At 40.2% G+C, this 18,870-nt stretch overlaps 1 protein-coding gene across 1 annotated transcript in view; it reads right to left on the minus strand.

The window, feature by feature from the left end:
- Nucleotides 1-10,224: 10,224 nt before the first annotated feature.
- Nucleotides 10,225-18,870, minus strand: part of ABCA9 (ATP binding cassette subfamily A member 9) — a 77,678-nt gene continuing 69,032 nt past the window's right edge. Inside the window, exons 33-39 of the mRNA XM_025362786.1 lie at nt 18,146-18,221; nt 17,978-18,072; nt 17,145-17,264; nt 16,798-16,938; nt 15,619-15,698; nt 11,519-11,574; nt 10,225-11,397 (exon numbers count right to left, since the gene is read on the minus strand). Coding sequence (XP_025218571.1) covers nt 11,299-11,397; nt 11,519-11,574; nt 15,619-15,698; nt 16,798-16,938; nt 17,145-17,264; nt 17,978-18,072; nt 18,146-18,221 — 667 coding nt within the window. The 3' untranslated portion in view covers nt 10,225-11,298. The remainder of the gene's footprint in view (nt 11,398-11,518; nt 11,575-15,618; nt 15,699-16,797; nt 16,939-17,144; nt 17,265-17,977; nt 18,073-18,145; nt 18,222-18,870) is intronic.

Genomic DNA, 18,870 nt, shown 5'->3' on the forward strand with positions numbered 1-18,870 from the left:
ATTCACATTTTTTGTCTTAACATGATATAATAGTTTAAAAAATCAAAAATTAATTCCTAACCAAGTTTTTTTTTTCTTGTAGACTATATCAGCCATTATTCAGAAACATTAATTCGTTGTTTTAAAAATAATTTCTCTAGAGATGTTTGGCACTTGTATACGGAATCATTTATAATTGCATAATAGAAACAAAACAGAAAAAAGAACTTACTTTTGGGACATCTGAAGAAAGTGACCTACAAACTCTGCTTTCCAGAGAGATTGTGATCCTTGGCCTGTTGAATATCAAATTTACATGATCGCTCTTGGGAAAAATTCCTTTTTTAGTGACTACAAGCCAGGTCCTGTGTCAGAGAGGCGTCAGCTGTACTTGGTTGACTGACTGTACTAGTTTGTTCCCATGCTGCTGATAAAGACATACCTGAGACTTGTCAATTTACAAAAGAAAGAGGTTTAATGGACTCACAGTGTCGAGTGGGTTGGCGGGTGGGGGGGGCTCAAAATCATGGCGGAAGTTGAAAGCCATGTCTCACATGGTGGCAGACAAGAGAAGAGAGCTTGTGCAGGAAAATTTCCTCTTATAAAATCATCAGATCTCATGAGACTTACTCACTATCACAAGAATAGGATGGGAAGGATCCATCCCCATGATTCAATTACCTCCAACCAGGACCCTCCCACAACATGTGGGAATTGTGGGAACTATAATTCAAGATGAGATTTGGGTGAGGTCACAGCCAACTATATCACTGACTTTCATCGTGTTATAAAGAACTATCCTACAAAGAGAATCTGTTTTCCATCTCTAATAATTTGTTTATTCTGGATATTTCATATAAATAGAGTTATAAAATATATGGCCTTTTGTTGCTGGCTTTTTCATTTAGTGTAATGTTTTCAGGGTTCATCTATGTTAGAGTATGTACCTCTGCTTCATTCCTTTACATCATTAAATAATATTTGATTGTATGGATGTACCACATTTTGTTTAATCTCTTATCAGTTGACAGGCTGTGGGGTTTTTCTACTTTTCGGCTACTATGAATGATGATACTATACGAACATTCACACACAAGTTTGTGTGGGCATATGTTTTTATCTTTCTTGGGTATATACCTAGGTGGGGGATTGCTGTCATATGGTAACCTTATGTTGAACATCCTGAGGACCTGCCAAACTTTGCCAAAGTGGTGGTACCATTTTACATTCCTACCAGCAATACAGGACTATTCTAATTTCTCCACATTCTCACCAACAATTGTTATTTTCTGTCTTTTTGATAACTATCTTAGTAGCTGTGAAGTGGTCTCACATTGTGGTTTTGATTTGCATTTTCCTAATGTCCAGTGATATTGGGCATCTTTTTATATGCTTATTGACCATTTGTACAACTTCTCTGGGGAAGTGTTATTTAGATGTTTTATTGAAGTGGATGCTTTTTATTTCATTTCCTTAACTAACCACCTAGCTAAAATATTGAGTGCAATGTTGAATAGAAGTGGATAGCAGACATCCCTTTATTGTTCTTGATCTAGAGGAAAACATTCATCCTTTGATCAGCATGTTTTTAGATATAGATTTTCCAAAGGTTTCCTTTATTAGGTTGGAAAAATTCCCTTCTGTTCCTACATTGCTGTTGTTCTTATCAAAGAATGTTGAATTTTGTCAAATGTTTTTCTGTTTCAATTGAAGTGACTGTAGTTTTGATACTTATTTTATTTTTAACTTTTTTTTTATTTCCAAAGGTTTTTGGGGGAACAGGAGGTATTTAGTTAGATGAGTAAGTTCTTTAGTGGTGATTTGTGAGATTTTGATACACCCATCAGCTGAGCAGTATACAGTGAACCCAATTTGTAGTTTTCATTCTTCGCCCCCTTCCCACCTTTTCCCCCTGAGTCCCCAAAGTCCATTGTATCATTGTTATGCCTTTGTATCCTCATAGCTTAGCTCCTACCTAGGAGTGAGAACATTCGAGGGTGGGTTTCCCATTCCTGAGTTACTTCACTTAGAATAATAGTCTCCAGTCCCATCCAGATTGCTGTGAATGCCATTAATTCATTCATTTCTATGGCTGATGAGTAGCCAGTCATATGATGGAATATATGCCACAGTTTCTTTTTCCACTTGTCGACTGATGAACATTTGGGCTGGTTCCACATTTTTGCAATTGTGAATTGTGCTGCTATAAACATGCGTGAATGGGTATCTTTTTCATGTAATGACTTCTTTTCCTCTGAGTAGATACCCAGCAGTGGGATTGGTAGATCAAATGCTAATTCTATTTTTAGTTCTTTAAGAAATATCCACACTATTTTCCATAGTGGTTGTACTAGTTTATATTCCCACCAGTAGCGTAGAAGTGTTCCCTTTTTACCACATCCACATCAACATCTATTTTTATTATTATTACTATTACGGTCATTCTTGCAGGAGTAAGGTGGTATCACATTGTGGTTTTGATTTTCATTTCCCTAATCATTAGTGATGTTGAGCTTTTTTTCATATGTTTGTTGGCCATTTGTATATCTTCTTCTGAGAATTGTCTATTCACCTCCTTGGCCCACTTTTTGATGGGATTGTTTGTTAATGCATCTGATTTTGTCTGATATTTATTTTATTAATGCGATGTATTATATTGATTGATTTTTTGGATATTAAACCACTGACATTTATGAGATGGATCCCACTTGGCCATTGTGTATGATCTTTTTTGTATGTTGCTGAATTATTTTTGCTAGTATTTTGTTGAGGATTTTTGCATCTATACTCATGAAAGATATTGATCTGTCGTTTTCTTTTTCTCGTGATATCTTTGTATGGTTTTGTTATCAGAGTAATACTAGCTTTATAAAATGAGTTGGGAAGTTGGGAAGTATTACTTTTCTTGTATTTTTTGGAAGAGTTTGAGAAGAATTGGTATTAATTCTTATTTAACTATATCTTTGAATTTACCAGTAAAGTCAGCTGGGCACGAACTTGTTTTCTTTAGGAAGTTTTAAAATTACTAATTTAATCTCTTTATGTTATAGGTCTGTTCAAGTTTTCTATTCGACTTGAGTCAGTTTTGCCAGTTTGTGAGTTTATATGAATTTATCTGTTTTACCTTAGTTATCTGATCTGTTGGCAAACATTTACTCATAGTATTCCCTTATAATCATTTCAATTTATATAAGATAGTGATGTCCCCTCCCACCTCCTTTTAAAATTTTTTTTTTTTTTTAGACAGAGTCTCACTCGTTGCCCAGGCTGGAGTTCTGTGGCATGATCTTGGCTCACTGCAACCTTCACTTCCTGGGTTCAAGCAATTCTCCCGTCTCAGCCTCCTGAGTAGCTGGGACTACAGATGCCTGCCACCAAACCTGGCTGATTTTTGTATTTTTTGTAGAGATGGGGTTTCACTGTGTTGGTCTCAAACTCCTGACCTCAGGTGATCTACCCTCCTCGACCTCTCAAAGTGCTGAGATTACAGACGGGAGCCACCGCGCCCAGCCCCACCTCCTTCTTTAGAAAACCACCACCCACCTGCCAGCCAGTACTGCCATATCCCCCTTTGCTGGTGCTCTTGCAGAGCTCTCCAAAAGGACTGTAATCCTAGGGGTAGCCCTGGGTCTAGTGGCCTCCATTCTCCGCCTGCCAAGCGGTATTGATAAGGGCTGGCCATCAATTTGTGACTTAACAACACACAATCAGGTATGGGATCCATTTTCCCAAGGGGGAAATCTTTAAAAAGCATGAAAACTAATACCCTGTGGGCTAAACCTTATACAACAGGAAAATAGAAATAGGATATTGCTTGGAAGATAAATTTACTTTTCTTTCTTTCTTCCATGGACTACACCTGCAAGTACCCACTTGCAGCCATTCCAGAGAAATCCTATGAAGTGAGTGGACATACTGGCTTAGCAACCGGCTTGCTTTTTTCTCAGCTCATGATGGAGTAGTAGCCAGCCAAGCAGCACACATAAAATCTGTTTCATGTCTTTCCTTACCTTCTCCGCCTTTTTCTTAAGCTGACTGCCCTAGGCTTACACCTTCCAAATGAAGTTGAATTATTAGCTAAGGCTCAGCTGTCTGTGGTTGTCAGATGGGTGGGATTGAACAAAGTGGAAGACAAAGATCTAAGGATGAGAAGACTACATGAAGATAAGATCTCTAGTGCTGATGGATAATCTGGGAGTCTTAGACTTTTAATGATGATTTCAGTAGACAGAAACTTGATGTGGTTAATTAGAAAGGGTTTGCTTTCTTTCATTTTTTCTTTTTTTGAGACGAAGTCTCACTCTGTCACCCAGGCTGGAGTGCAGTGGCACAATATTGGCTCACTGCAACCTCCACCTCCCAGGTTCAAGCAATTCTCCAACCTCAGCCTCACGAGTGACTGGGACTACAGGTGCCCGCCACCACGCCCAGCTAATTTTTCATATTTTCAGTAGAGACAGGGTTTCACTGTGTTAGCCAGGATGGTCTTGATCTCCTGACTTTGTGATCCACCTGCCTCATCCTCCCAAAGTGCTGGGACTACAGGCGTGAGCCATCGCGCCCGGCCTGCTTGCTTTTTTTTAGTGGGAGGTGCATAATCAGTTCTAATTACTGTCTTTGAGAAGATTGTTTCTTAGTTTGTGGTAATGGAGTAGGAGTAGGAGGGAATAGCTGGTTTGGTCTGCAGCACATGAAACTCCAGGTGTATGCCTAGAATCCTGCTGTGGTCTAGACTTGTTTTGGAAACATATTTTAAAGTCATAGTTCCTTTGTTTTATTACTTAGTGTTCATAAACCTAACACATGTTCAGTTGAGCTTTAAGAATATCAATCTTCGGCCGGGCGTGGTGGCTCACGCCTGTAATCCCAGCACTTTGGGAGGCCAAGGTGGGTGGATCACAAGGTCAGGAGATTGAGACCATCCTGGATAACATGGTGAAACTCCATCTCTACTAAAAATACAAAAAAAAAAAAAAAAAAAAAAATTAGCCGGGCGTGGTGGCGGGTGCCTGTAGTCCCAGCTACTTGGGAGACTGAGGCAGGAGAATGGCGTGAACCTGGGAGGCGGAGCTTGCAGTGAGCCAAGATCGCGCCACTGCTCCAGTCTGGGAGACACAGCCAGACTCCGTCTCAAAAAAAAAAAAAAAAAAAAAGAATATCAATCTTCTGATTAGCAATGTAGAATACCTACTCTCTAGGGTGTTGAGAAAGATTTTCAACTTGAATAATAGGAGGAAAATTTAATCAGAATCCTAGTTGATAAAAATGTTTAACATGGTACATTTTTAAAGAATGTAGAGTTTATTTTTGCGAAGCCAAAACAACATTACCTATACAATTTCATGTGTCCTGAATCCCCAATGACATTAATCCTGCAGGATATTGACAGATGCAAATTAAATATGTATACATACTGTCCTATCTATTGCATGATAGATGCAAGCATGATAAATGATTTTTTCCAACAATGCTCAGCTCCATGACTGGAAAAGTGGAAAACTGCAAGACTCGGCTTTGGGAATTTAGGATGGGTTTGGTGGAAGGTAAAATGTGGCCTTGAAAGTATAGTTTAAGTGATAAAGAAAGGAGATGAAGTTAGTTAGGGTTGGAAGGCAGGTCAAAGTATGGATGGGCCTTGAAATTGTAAGTTATCTTTTGATTATCTAAAATGAATGACGTAATTACCAGGACAGAATTTGAAAATAGTGAGGTAATGACCAAATATTTAGCAAACTGAGCTACTTAAACAAAGTGTTAGAATAACACATGAGTTTAGCAGGAGATAAATGATAAAAAGGACAATATGAAATCCACATTATCTGATAGAAACATTTTTGCTTAAATTTTCCACCCTTTTTTTTTCTTTTCTTTTCTTCTTTTTTTTTAATAGGACAGTCTTTTCCACCATTTTCAGCTCATTGCTTCCTGGACTCAACACTGTCAGTCAATGGGCTCCACCTTAAAATTTGTTCAGCATTAAGGATCCTAAATGAAGGACTGGGCAGTGTGGTTCTAGGAAAGCATGAAACTAGACAGGGAAGAGTAAAAATTCAAACTAAGCCAATCATAAAAGAGACTCTTCTCTTGGTCAAACTCATTATGATTTACTGTGCATCTATTAGTGAGGGAAGAACTGTAAGCCATTATCCAGCCTCTAGTTACAGTCTTATATTTTATTATATGTAAACAGAGATATTAAAACTGAGTTTATATTCTATACTGCATTTCCCAAAAATAAGTCTGCAAAAGTTTACTGTGACTTGAGATAAATGTCTCTCTATTCTGTAAGAGCAAGTAATAAAATCTGTCAGGTTCTACATTTGTGAAACAAGTAAATTACAGTAGGATCGCTGAGGTCCTTTATTTTTATTTTTTAAAAGACCGAGTCTCTCCTATTGCCCAGGCTGGAGTGTGGTGGTGCAATCATAGCTCACTGCAGCCTCAAACTCCTGAACTCAAGCCATCCTCCCACCTCAGCCTCTGGTGTAGCTGGAACTACAGGTTCACGCCACTGTGCTCAGCTAATTAAAAAGGGGTGTGTGTGTGTGTTTTGGTAGGGATGGGGTCTTGCTATATTGTCCAGGCTAGTCTCAAATTCCTGGCCTTAAGCAATTCTCCCACCTCAGCATCCCAAAGTGCTGGGATTACAGGCATGTACCCAGCCTTCGAGGTCCTTTTCTGCCAAGAATTCTAAGATAATTTTGTAGCGCTGGCTTAAGTGCACTCCCAGGGTTCATGTGAGGAGTCAGTGCTGAGTCAGGATCTTTTTTTCCCTGTAAGCTAACACATCTGCTTCAACATTAACCTTTCCTGTCAAGACAACTCAAGGAATGGCTTTTTACAGTGCCACCCCAGAAAGAGAGACCTCATTTTATTTTCAACAGTCTTTGCCACACTTGCTTTGTCAGAAGTTTTGCTGATTCAGTATATGCTACAGTTTGTTGAGGTCTTTATTTTTCCCTCACAGAAATAATCCACAGATTATTATGTGACCTTACTGAGGCCTGTGCCGTCTTGAAAAATTCAAAGGGACATGAACTTCAAACAAAATGTATTCCATTGTCTATAGGCATTTCTATTAATTACTGAACATTTGTATTGCTAATTTACTAGATTTGTTCTCAAAGGACAATTTTTGCAGGTTGGCTGATTGTGCTAAGCACAGAAACCAAAATTCCTAAATAAAGGAGATCAACTGTTCTGTATTCCTCATTTTTTTTACTCAAGATAAAATTATCAAGCAGTTGGTTTAAGTAACATATAAATATAGCGGATTAGGCGAGATTTTAGAAATTTCTGGAAATATTTTGGGTTGTAACACTTGGGGGAGTGGTACTGCCATCTGGTGGATAAGAGACCAGGGATGCTGCAAAATATTTTACAATACACAGAACAGCCTCCCCAACCACCACTCCAACAAAGAAGTTTCCAATACAAAATGTCAATCGTGCCACTGTTGAGAAACTCACATCTCATATAAGAATAAACTAAGTATCATTAAAATTATTTCTTTATAATCCTTGTAATATTTTCATCTATTGAGGCCTCAAAATAAGTTATTCTTACCTTCTATTTCAAATACTCCAAACATTTGTGCAATATAACTTTTAATCGAGGTGGGGATATTTCTTCCTAGTTTTTTTATATTAAGTTAAAGGATAAACTCATCCAAAGGCATTGTGTCTTGTGTTTGATTGTGTCCAAAGAGGGTTTTGGAGGAGATACTAAAATATTTCCACCAACTTACGATAAGAATTTCATTTCAAGACAGTGATTTTTTTTTCTTTTTGATGGAGCCTCACTCTGTCACCAGGATGGAGTGCAGTGGTGGGATCTCAGCTCACTGCAACCTCTGCCTCCCGGGTTCAAGTGATTCTCCTGCCTCAGCCTCCCGAGTAGCTGGGACTACAGGTGTGTGTCACCACACCCAGCTAAATTTTGTATTTGTAGTAGAGACGGGTTTCACCATGTTGAACAGGATGGTCTCGATCTCTTGACCTTGTGATCTGCCCGTCTCGGCCTCCCAAAATGCTGGGATTACAGGTATGAGCCACCACACCCGGTCAAGACAGTGATTTTAGCACAAGATTTCAACTCTTTTGCTTTGAAATTTCTGTGAATATAACTCAGTAAATCAAAACGAGAAGATAATTTATTTTAGCACTAGTAATAGGCAAGTTACTATTGCTTGGCTAGACACTTTCAGGTTGATGCAATGTGAATACACTGAGAATGAAGGAAGTATCCACCAGCCAGAGAGTCAACACAGATAAACACGTGGGAAGACAGTAGGAAGGATCACGCTTGCAGAGATCTGCACCAGGTAAGGATTGGCAATAGGAAGCATGGAACAGTTCAATTGCAATTGCATCAGTGCCCTGCATGCTTGAGAAATTCTTACCCTAGGTTTTTGCTTTCATTGTTTTCTTGGCATGAACTACTATACTAGTCAATGTAATGCTGACTATCTGTTGTAACCAACCCCTAAATCTCAACAATCTCTATATCTTAATACCTCACGGTGGTCTGTGGCAGTTCAGATTTTTTTTTTCTTTTGCTTGTTTCTTTAAGTTACTACAGTAGAGGATGCCCACTTTCCTTCCCCATGGCCCTCCCATCTTCAAAAACAGACACAGAGCAACAAGTCTTCATGTTTCAGATCTCTCTGACTTCCCCTTCTGCCACCATGCTAAGAAAGCTCTCTGCATTTAAGGGATCCGATGATTACATCAGGCCCCACACAGATAATCTTTCTTTCCTAATGTCAAAGATGTCATGAAACATAACAGAGACAACGGAGCAATATTGTGTCATATTCTTAGTGTCCAGAGATTAGACAGGCAGATCTTTACTGGGCCATTTTGGAAATTCTGCCTCTCACAGCGCCAAATACAAATAAGAATATTTGTTGGTAATGTTTTTATGAAGATTGCATAAAATAATCAATATATGTTCACAACCCAATTATAATGTGTATTCTTAGTCTTATAAATAATGATAATATTGCCAGTATCATACTATGCTTCCAAAATTACTATAGCTGTAGAATTTTTATGTGGCTCAAGTTTACTGTTTCAGTTTCTTTTATAGAACTGTTGGATATAAATCCTTTGCTTAACACACTTTCACTGAGATTATTATTAGCTATTTTTTAGCTTTGGGAACATACTCTTAGAATACTGAAATGATGTAAGCATTTCTTCATCAGCTCCCAACATATAGCACATTGACATGTTCTTGTTGAAAAATGCTTCACTGAAGCCCTGAGTCTGAGTGTCATTAGTATGCATGAACTCAGTTTTATAAAATCAAGTCTTATTTAAGGCACAGGCCTTATATACAATGATAATGGCACAGTCTTTGGCAATTTGGCTCATTGCAAGAAACACTTACTCTACTACTAATATATGTAAAGTGAAGTACAGTTTTCAATGTATTGACTTGTATCAACTCATCTGTGACTTATAAAAATCAAGTGACTCAGTAGGATCAGTACTAATGTCTCTTTTTAAAAAAAATAAGAAGTCTGGGCCGGGCGCGGTGGCTCATGCCTGTGATCCCAGCACTTTGGGAGGCCGAGGTGAGCAGATCATGAGATCAGGAGATCAAGACCATCCTGGCTAACACGGTGAAACCCCGTCTCTATTAAAAATACAAAAAATTAGCCGGGCATGGTGGCAGGTGCCTGTAGTCCCAGCTACTTGGGAGGTTGAGGCAGGAGAATGGCGTGAACCCGGGAGGCGGAGCTTGCAGTGAGCCGAAATCCTGCCACTGCACTCCAGCCTGGGAGACAGCGAGACTCTGTCTCAAAAAAAAAAAGAAGAAGTCTGGGGCCCTTGGCCCAAGGTCTCATACGAATATTCTCATGGGTTGATGGAAGCATTTTATTTTTAAAAACTAGGAGAATGTAAGAAACAACTAAAATCAAAGCCAAGGTCTTTCACACAACTGCCTTCAAGTGTTCAATTAGATAGCAATAATAATAGTATTAACAACAACAAAAACTCACCTAAATAAGAGTATACACATATATTGTGTTTATTTTAAGGTGTTTATAGGGTTACCAGTTGGATAGGGTCATAATATATAGAGATATGGGAAATTAAGACCTATGAAGTTTTAATTCTTTGCATAAGAGTATACCCTTGCATCATAAAAAAAAAAATAGAAAAACAGAAATATGTTTCAAACTTGTATATAACATATATATATATGTGTATATTATGTTCAGCTTGATCATTTAGGTTCTTACTGAAATTATTTATTTATGTATTTATTTTTATTATACTTTAAGTTCTGGGGTACATGTGCAGAATGTGCAGGTTTGTTGCACAGGCATACATGTGCCATGGTGGTTTGCTGCACCCATCAACCCATCATCTACATTATGTATTCCTCCTATCCCTCCCCTAGCCCCCTACTCCTCAACAGGCTCCAATGTGTGATGTTCCCCTCCCTGTGTCCATGTGTTCTCATTGTTCAACTCCCACTTACGAGTGAGAACATGCAGTGTTTGGTTTTCTGTTCCTCTGCTTGTTTGCTGAAGATGATGGTTTCCAGCTTCATCCATGTCCCTGTGAAGGACATGAAGTAATCCTTTTCTATGGCTGCATAGTATTCCACGGTGTATATGTGCCACATTTTCTTTATCCAGTCTATCATTGATGGGTATTTGGGGTTGGTTCCCAGTCTTTGCTATTGTAAACAGTGCTGCAATAAACATACGGGTGCATGTATATTTATAGTAGAAGGATACAGATTTCAAATTTCCTTTAAAGGCACAACAGACAAAACATGGACTCACAATCTAAACTCTGAAAAATGACAGAAAAGGAAAACCAGTGAATTAAGAACAAGTATTTAAAAAGTGAATTATAAAAAGCAAATACTGTGCTGCTGGGTAATCAATTGACTCCCCTTACCCTGAAGTCAATAGGATGTCTTAATTTATACTTTAATTAAAAAATAAGAAAATATTTAATATTTTGAAGTTCAGAGAAAGAAAATTAAGCATTCTCCATGAAATCCTCAGAAATGTAGACAATTCTATAATGAATGTATTTTTGAACTTAACACAGTAGGAAACACGGGATTTGGTTGCTGGCACAAAGGCTGTGTGGTGTGGCTTAGCCTTATGCCCTACCATCGCCCTCACTGACATCCCCTGTTGTCTCACTGTAAGAAATACTATTGAGGATAATTATTGCATGAGTTTCAAAGGCATTTTGTACTACCTCTGAGATAAGGTATATTAAGGCTATAAAATATTATCTTTTAAAGAGTCACAAGATTAAAGAAAGACATAGGGTATTTGGAGCTTTAAGGCTCTTCCTGAGGGAGGAGCTTCCACTTCACTGAGGGATTAAAGTCATCTTCAAGATCACCCAGCTCCTGCTCCTTGGCGAGCTCCAGGAAAACCTAAAAGGAAGGAAAGCAGTAAAGAGAGGAGAACAATGCCATACTGCCTCCTGCAGCTCCAAGCGAATGCATTATACATGTATATTCTATGGATGATATAGAATCACTAAAAATGACCCACCTGCTCCAGGGTAGACTGTGAAAGGCTGTACTCCTCCAGGTCGAAGCTCTGTTTAACTGCATAAGAATGAACATACATTAGGAATTCTATTTTTTTTTTTCAGTGAGTTTTACCAAGTTATGAACCAAAATACATGCAAGTAGATCTTAAACATAAAAGATAAGGTAATAAGTATTCTTAGACTAAATATGGGAAAGCAAATGCATGATATAGTCATATAACAGGAGGGAAACTCCACCCCATTCGTCTAGAGTATTGGTAGAGGCACTGCAAAACTAGAAAGCAGTATCAGAGGTTCCAGAGCATCTGTGCAGAACAAGCTAAGAGATGGTACCCTCTGTGCTAGACGATGACCACATACCCCTCTATACCAGCCCTCATTCTTGTCTACTCCAAAGGCTGATGTAACAGATGTCTTCTGGTGGATGTCACCAATGGCAAGCCCATCAGGAAGGACAGGGGATACAGGAGGTCAAGGTATTTATTCTTTCACTTCCTCCCTGACACGAAGTGTGTGCCTTGTTTCTCTCAAGGTAGTAGGTTCTACATGACTCTACCCTCAAGTTCAGGTCACTGCTTCCTCTCTTAGTCCCTTTGGACATAAGAATGGTAACACTTCTACCATTTCTCGTCTCAGGTAATTGCACTGTTTCATGTACCTTTGCAAAGAGTCTCATTGCGGGAAGTCAGGGACCCCAAACGGAGGGACCAGCTGAAGCCATGAGAGAAGAACATAAATTGTGAAGATTTCATGGACTTTTATTAGTTCCCCAAATTAATACTTTTATAATTTCTTACACCTGTCTTTACTGCAATCTCTGAACATAAATTGTGAAGATTTCATGGACACTTATAACTTCTCCATCAATACTCTTGTGATTTCCTATGCCTATCTTTAATCTCTTAATCCCATCATATTCATAAACTGAGGAGGATGCATGTAGCCTCAGGACTCTGTGATGATTGTGTTAACTACACAAATTGTTTGTAGAGCATGTTTGTTTGAGCAATATGAAATCTGGGCACCTTGAAAAAAGAATAGGATAATAGCAATGTTCAGGGAACAAGAGGGATAACCTTGAACTCTGACTGCCAGTGAGCCGGACAGAACGGAGCCATATTTCTCTTCTTTCAAAAGCAAATAGGAGAAATATCACTGAATTCTTTCTCTCAGCAAGGAACATCCCTGAGAAAGAGAATGTGCCCCTGAGGGTAGGCCTATGAACGGCCCTGTGGGGGCGGCCATCTTTTACGGTTGAAGCCGAAGTGATGAAATAAGCCCCAGTCTCCTGTAGTGCTCCCAGGCTTATTAGGACAAGGAAATTCCTGCCTTAATAAATTTTGGTCAGACAGGTTGTCTGCTCTCAAACCCTGTCTCCTGATAAGATGTTATCAATGACAATGTGTGCCCGAAACTTCATTAGCAATTTTAATTTCACCCCATCCTGTGGTCCTGTGATCTTGCCCTGCCTCCATTTGCTTTGTGATATTTTATTACTTTGTGAAGCATGTGATCTCTGTGACCCACACCCTATTCGTGCACTCCCTCCCCTTTTGAAAATAGCTAATAAAAACTTGCTGGTTTTACAACTTGGGGAGCATCACGGAACCTGCCAAAATGTGATGTCTTCCCTGGACACCCAGTTTTTAAATTTCTCTCCTTTGTATTCTTTCCCTTTATTTCTCAGACCAGCTGACACTTAGGGAAATAGAAAGGAACCCACATTAAATATCAGGGGTGGGGTTTCCCTCGATAGAGTCTTCTGACAAACACAAGTTCTTTGAATTATCCTATTTTGAGTTTACCATCTGATACCAGTTTGAACTATGACTGAGACCCCAACCATGTACATACATAAGAAGAGGAAGATAATGAATGGAAAAATGAGACTGGAAGGCAAATATTTCTTTTGGACAGTGTCAGACTGCTGTGGCATTTTCTTTCTTCTTTCCTTACACACAGGACTAGTCCCTATCTTATATCTGGAAACATGTGAAGAAGAAATACAGTGGGTGGCTGACTTCCCTGTACTTGTAGAGTTTAGAGAAGCAAAGATGCTTGTGTATTTCTCATGGATTTCAAAGGGGGAGGTATCTTGAGAAGATCACCTGGAAAAGTAAAAGGGTTTCAAGGAAGGGACTCAGGGGCTGCCAGGTGGTCACAGGAGCCAAAAGCAGGATGCATCACCCACCCCAGGGAGTTATAGTCACAGGTAATAGATGACAGGGGAAAGAAAGTCACCAAGAAACCCATAAAAGCACCCAGTGAAAGAAAGGGCCAGCAATTCTTCATTTCTACACTGGAGACCCCAATGTGATATCATAGCTCTAATGATCAGATCAAGCTCTGATGCCATATTATCTTTTCTTTTTTCCTCTTACACTACACCCTGGAGAGGTCCAAAACATTCATTTATGATTCATGGAGGAAATAGAGAAAGAAAAGACATAAAACTGATCATTTCACCTTCCTAGCTGTAGGTCTCCAAATTTGAGGCAAGTCTGACCTGGAAAGGGCCTGTGAAGCTAGGGTTTTGCTGGAGTTTACATTACCCAGAAGAGATTGGTGGTAGGAAAGAGTGAATCTATGCAACAAGGCAAAGGGATTGCCATAGAGCAGGCATTTTGCTTGGACGACACTGTGCCTAGCCCATTCAATAAGTGTATCGCACCTGAGAATGTAACGGTGTCCAAGAACATTTGGAGGAAAAAATGCTAGCTTACATCTCCACATTTTGTACTTTGTGTCATCTTCACATATTGGAGCAAGAAATTCTGATAAATAGTTGTTTTTTCCCCTGAATGAGGACTTCACTTTTAGCAAATTAAGTACTGCAGAGGGAATCTGAGGTGGGAGGGAACACTTTTGAAACAGAAACATCTACTCATGCAGGCTGTTTTTTAAAAGCCTCTAGGGAGGCAGCCTTCCTGAAACATCAATCTCTGCTCCTAATCCATTATAAAATACTTCCTGTTGGTCTCACTGTGGAATCCTTCCAGCTGGAAAGATGCCAACCAGCCATTGGGACATAATGGTCAGTGTGGTCAGTGTAAAAAATGGCCACATAGACCACAGGGTGAGATTGACCAACAGGATGAGAAAGTGAAACGAAAACCTATTTGGGTGATCCTAACCCTGTCTCAAGAAGAATCTCATTAAAAGCTAGGATGACCATCCTGGCCAACATGGTAAGACTCTGGCTCTACCAAAAATACAAAAATTAGTTGGGCGTGCTGGCAGGTGCCTGTAGTCCCAGCTACTTGGGAGGCTGAGGCAGGAGAATTGCTTGAACCCAGGAGGCAGAGGTGCAGTGAGCCAAGATTGTGTCACTGCATTACTCCAGCCTGCCAGCCTGGTGACAGAGCAAGACTCTGTCTCAAAAAAAAAAAAAAGCTAGGATGCTTGAGGCCTCTGATGAAGGCGGGTGACAAGCCAGAAAGTATACCTCAAGAAGAGGCATGAGGTTTCATACACTAACTCATCAGATTTCATACACTAACACGACAGGGAAAAACCAAGCCCCTGATACATCGATGCAGTATGCAAAGACCAAAATCCAAGGGTCTAAAAGTAGTCACAGATTAACACACCTAAACAGAGACAGGAACCTCCTTATCTGCATCTATTAATAGACGGCTATCAAACAATACATAGGGGCAAAAAACAAATTCATATGTTTCTGTTTGTATGAATTTGTGGATAATCTATGCCTGAGTGTCAATGGCAATGGTCTCTTTCTCCCAGAGCCTTGTTCAATTACAGTAGGGTTCCTTAGCCCCAGCACTAATGACATTTTGGTTGATCATTCTTTCCTGTGATGGATGACCAATGCGTTGTAGGGTGTTTAGCATCATCCCCGGCCTCCACCCACTAGAAACCAGTTGCATCCAACCTCTCTGTCCCCACTTGTAAGAACCCCAAATCTTCCTAGATATTGCCAAATCACCCCTTATTGAAACACACTGGATTAGCAGTCTTAGTAATGTATTAATGATGTGATAGCATAATTCTATGTTTATGTATTTTTTAAATACTGGTTTTATGTCAGATTTAGGTTTATCCATTTCCCGGAGTTTTGTCTCTAAACAGTCACTCTTACCTATCTCTAATTTGAAGAAAGCCTGTGATAAAGGTCGCACATCCTCAACAGGCAACTTATAGACCATCAGGGAGGAGAACCTGTGAAGGGAAGAGAGTGAGGCTGAACTCAGGTGTCAAGGTTGCAACCCCTGATGGGTACAAGTCTAAAAAGGGCAACAAGGCTAGGCACAGTGACTCATGATTCCTGTAACCACTGCAATTTTGGAGGCCGAGAGGGGAAGATTGCTTGAGCCTATGAGTTTGAGACCAGTCTGGGAAACAGATTGAGATCCCATCTCCACAAAAAAACTTAAAAATTAGCCAGGCATGGTGATGTATGCCTGTATTCCAAGCCACCATGGAGGCTAAGGCAGGAGGACCTCTTGAGCCCATGAGATTGAGGCTGCAGTGAGTGGTGATTGCACCACTGCACTCTAGACTGGGTGACAGAATGAGATACTGTCTCAAAAAATAAAGATATTTTTATTTTAAAATAAAGAAATTAAAAGGAGCAACAATATTGTCAACAACTTGTTTAAATATTCACATCTGCATGGTGTTAGAGAGACACTCATAATGTAAGTGCTCTTTGATCAACAAGAAGTCAATCTACTAAGAGGAGGAATGAAAGACAAAGGGAAGGAAATTGACAGCCCCTGTGCCTTATGAGGGGAAGAAGCAGAACTACTGACCCTTCTTCTTAGTGGAAGAGAGTAGCATTTCAGTAAAAAGAACTAGATTCTACTCCTGTCTAGGATTCTACACTTTGAGCCTCAGTTGATTTTACTGATAATAATATATAGAAATGTTAAGAGACACCATTCACTGAAACTTGACTGATGCCTGGCACTCTGGCATGGGCTTTATGAAGGTGACTTCCTTTAATGAGGGATGGTTTTACCCTCTGGAAGGAACCCCTGAGATGACCTAAGTGCATGCATGCATCAGGAAGTATGTGGCACATGTTAGAGCCCCCATGCATGCTGATTCTCTTATAAGAGTCAGCTTTCAAATCGGCACTTTGTTCTCTTATTTCCCTCTTGTGGGAGCCCTTGGAATTGAATTTTCTCTAAGTAAAGTACTTGCAATTACCATAGAGTAAAGAATGAGAAGATAAAGCTCTTACTCTGTCATCATAGTGGAAATATAGAAACAGAAACCAAGGACTGTGATAATAAAACAAAACACCTGTGTCTACCTTTCCTGCCGAGCAGCCTGGGGGAAAAGCCTCAGGATCTCTGCGTGGAGGGGCTCCACTTGTGCCAGGTTCTTCACCTTCATCTCCAGCAGGTAATCTTTGCCAAATTTGCTTTTCAGGTGTTGGATGGAACCAATACATCTGGAGGTAAGAGAAGGATAAAGTCAAGCAAGAAAAGAGAAAAATGTATGGCTTGTGATGTTCAGCCTCTGGAGGCCAGAGTAAGGCCACATAGAGTTGGGAGTAACCATGCTAGCTCCTCACAATGGGTAGGCTGGTTCAGGGAAACAAACTTTGTTCATAGCTCACAACCTGGGGGTTGAGTGCCGGCTTTGACAGGCACTCACCTCAGCCTTCCCGACACCATGATGGCCACTCGGTCACACACCGCCTCGGCCTCTGCCATGTAGTGGGTGGTTAGGAGGGCGCCCCTCTCCGTGTTTCTAAAGGTGGCCCGAATCACCTGCCTAAAGTTAAGTCAAGGGAAAACACAAACTCATGGGTATACTCAAGGTATCTGGAATTTTTTAGAAGAAGTTTCCATCAATGCACAGATGAAACATGCAGCGAATTCAGACTAGACAAAGAAGGGGTGTGTGTAGGGATGACAGGCATGGAAATAACCAAACTATTGGTTAGAGTATATAATTCAGAGCATAGAAAATGATATTGGGTAAGATACTGTTTATAAAAATACTAAGTTCAGGAATATTTATGAGAATGCAGTGGGAGCAACGAAAATTAGGAGAATTTACTAAAAAGCTAGATAATCATGACATACTCTCTATAGGTACAAAATGACAGAATTCAGAAATTTCCCAAAAATAATTTAAAAATATATCGAAGATTTGGAATTTTTTTTCCTCTGTAAGAACTGTATATTAGCTGATGTTGCAGAAAGATTTAAAGCTTAATTATAGATTGATTTGACTGTATAAAAATGTTCCATGTAGGAACAGACACAAAAATTATTCGAGCAAACATTAGGGTGAGATAATATAGCTTTTTCTTCTGAATAAAAGCTGGTTGTGATTTGAAATCAGATAATTTTTTTTTCCTAAAATACTGCTTTTCCTGATACTGTGTGTGCCTTTCCCTTTCTACGTAAACAATGATTTTGCAGGCCAGTTTTCACAGGATCAATACACTCATGCAAAGGTTGCTCATGATAGCACCTCACCACATTTGCTGCTGCCCCTCGGGGTCCATCCCGGTTGATGGCTCATCCAGAAGCACCACTGACGGGTTCCCCAGGATGCTCAGCATGAAGCACAGCTGCAACGGGAGGAACAGCCCCTCTGGTTCCCATCTATGGCACTTGCAGAGCAACACCAAGCCCTGCCCATACCTTTCGCTTTATTCCCTCTGACAAGGTCTTCACAGGAGCCTTCAGCTGGTCCTGCAGCTTGAGCGCATCTGCTAATCTGAAGAAAACAGAGTCAATCCACATGATCCCAACACTGACGAATGTACGTGGGAGAATGAGCAAATCAGGAGAAACATGACGGTGGGGAAGGTGTTTACGAGTGGTCAGAGTGGTCATAAAATTTAAACCATCTAGGTACTTTATGAACCTTTCATAGTCATCAAACTCATATTTTCAATGATGTCTTTCCATATTAAGAATAATCAGGCTGGACTGGGCGCAGTGGCTCACGCCTGTAATCCCAGCACTTTGGGAGGCTGAGGAGGGCGGATCACAAGGTCAAGAGATCGAGACCATCCTGGTCAACATGGTGAAACCCTGTCTCTACCAAAATTACAAAAATTAGCTGGGCATGGTGGCATGCACCTGTAGTCCCAGCTACTCAGGAGGCTGAGGCAGGAGAATTGCTTGAACCTGGGAGGCGGAGGTTGCATTGAGCCGAGATTGCGCCACTGTACTCCAGCCTGATGACAGAGCAAGACTCCGTCTCAAAAAACAAAACAAACAAACAAAATAAAAACCAAGAATAATCAGTCTGGGCGCGGTGGCTCACACCTGTAATCCTAGCACTTTGGGAGGCCAAGGTGGGCAGATCACCTGAGGGTCAAGAGTTCAGGACCAGCATGGCCAACATGCTGAAACCCCGT

This window comes from Theropithecus gelada, chromosome 16, assembly GCF_003255815.1.
Source record: "Theropithecus gelada isolate Dixy chromosome 16, Tgel_1.0, whole genome shotgun sequence".
Classification (NCBI taxonomy): Eukaryota; Metazoa; Chordata; class Mammalia; order Primates; family Cercopithecidae; genus Theropithecus; species Theropithecus gelada.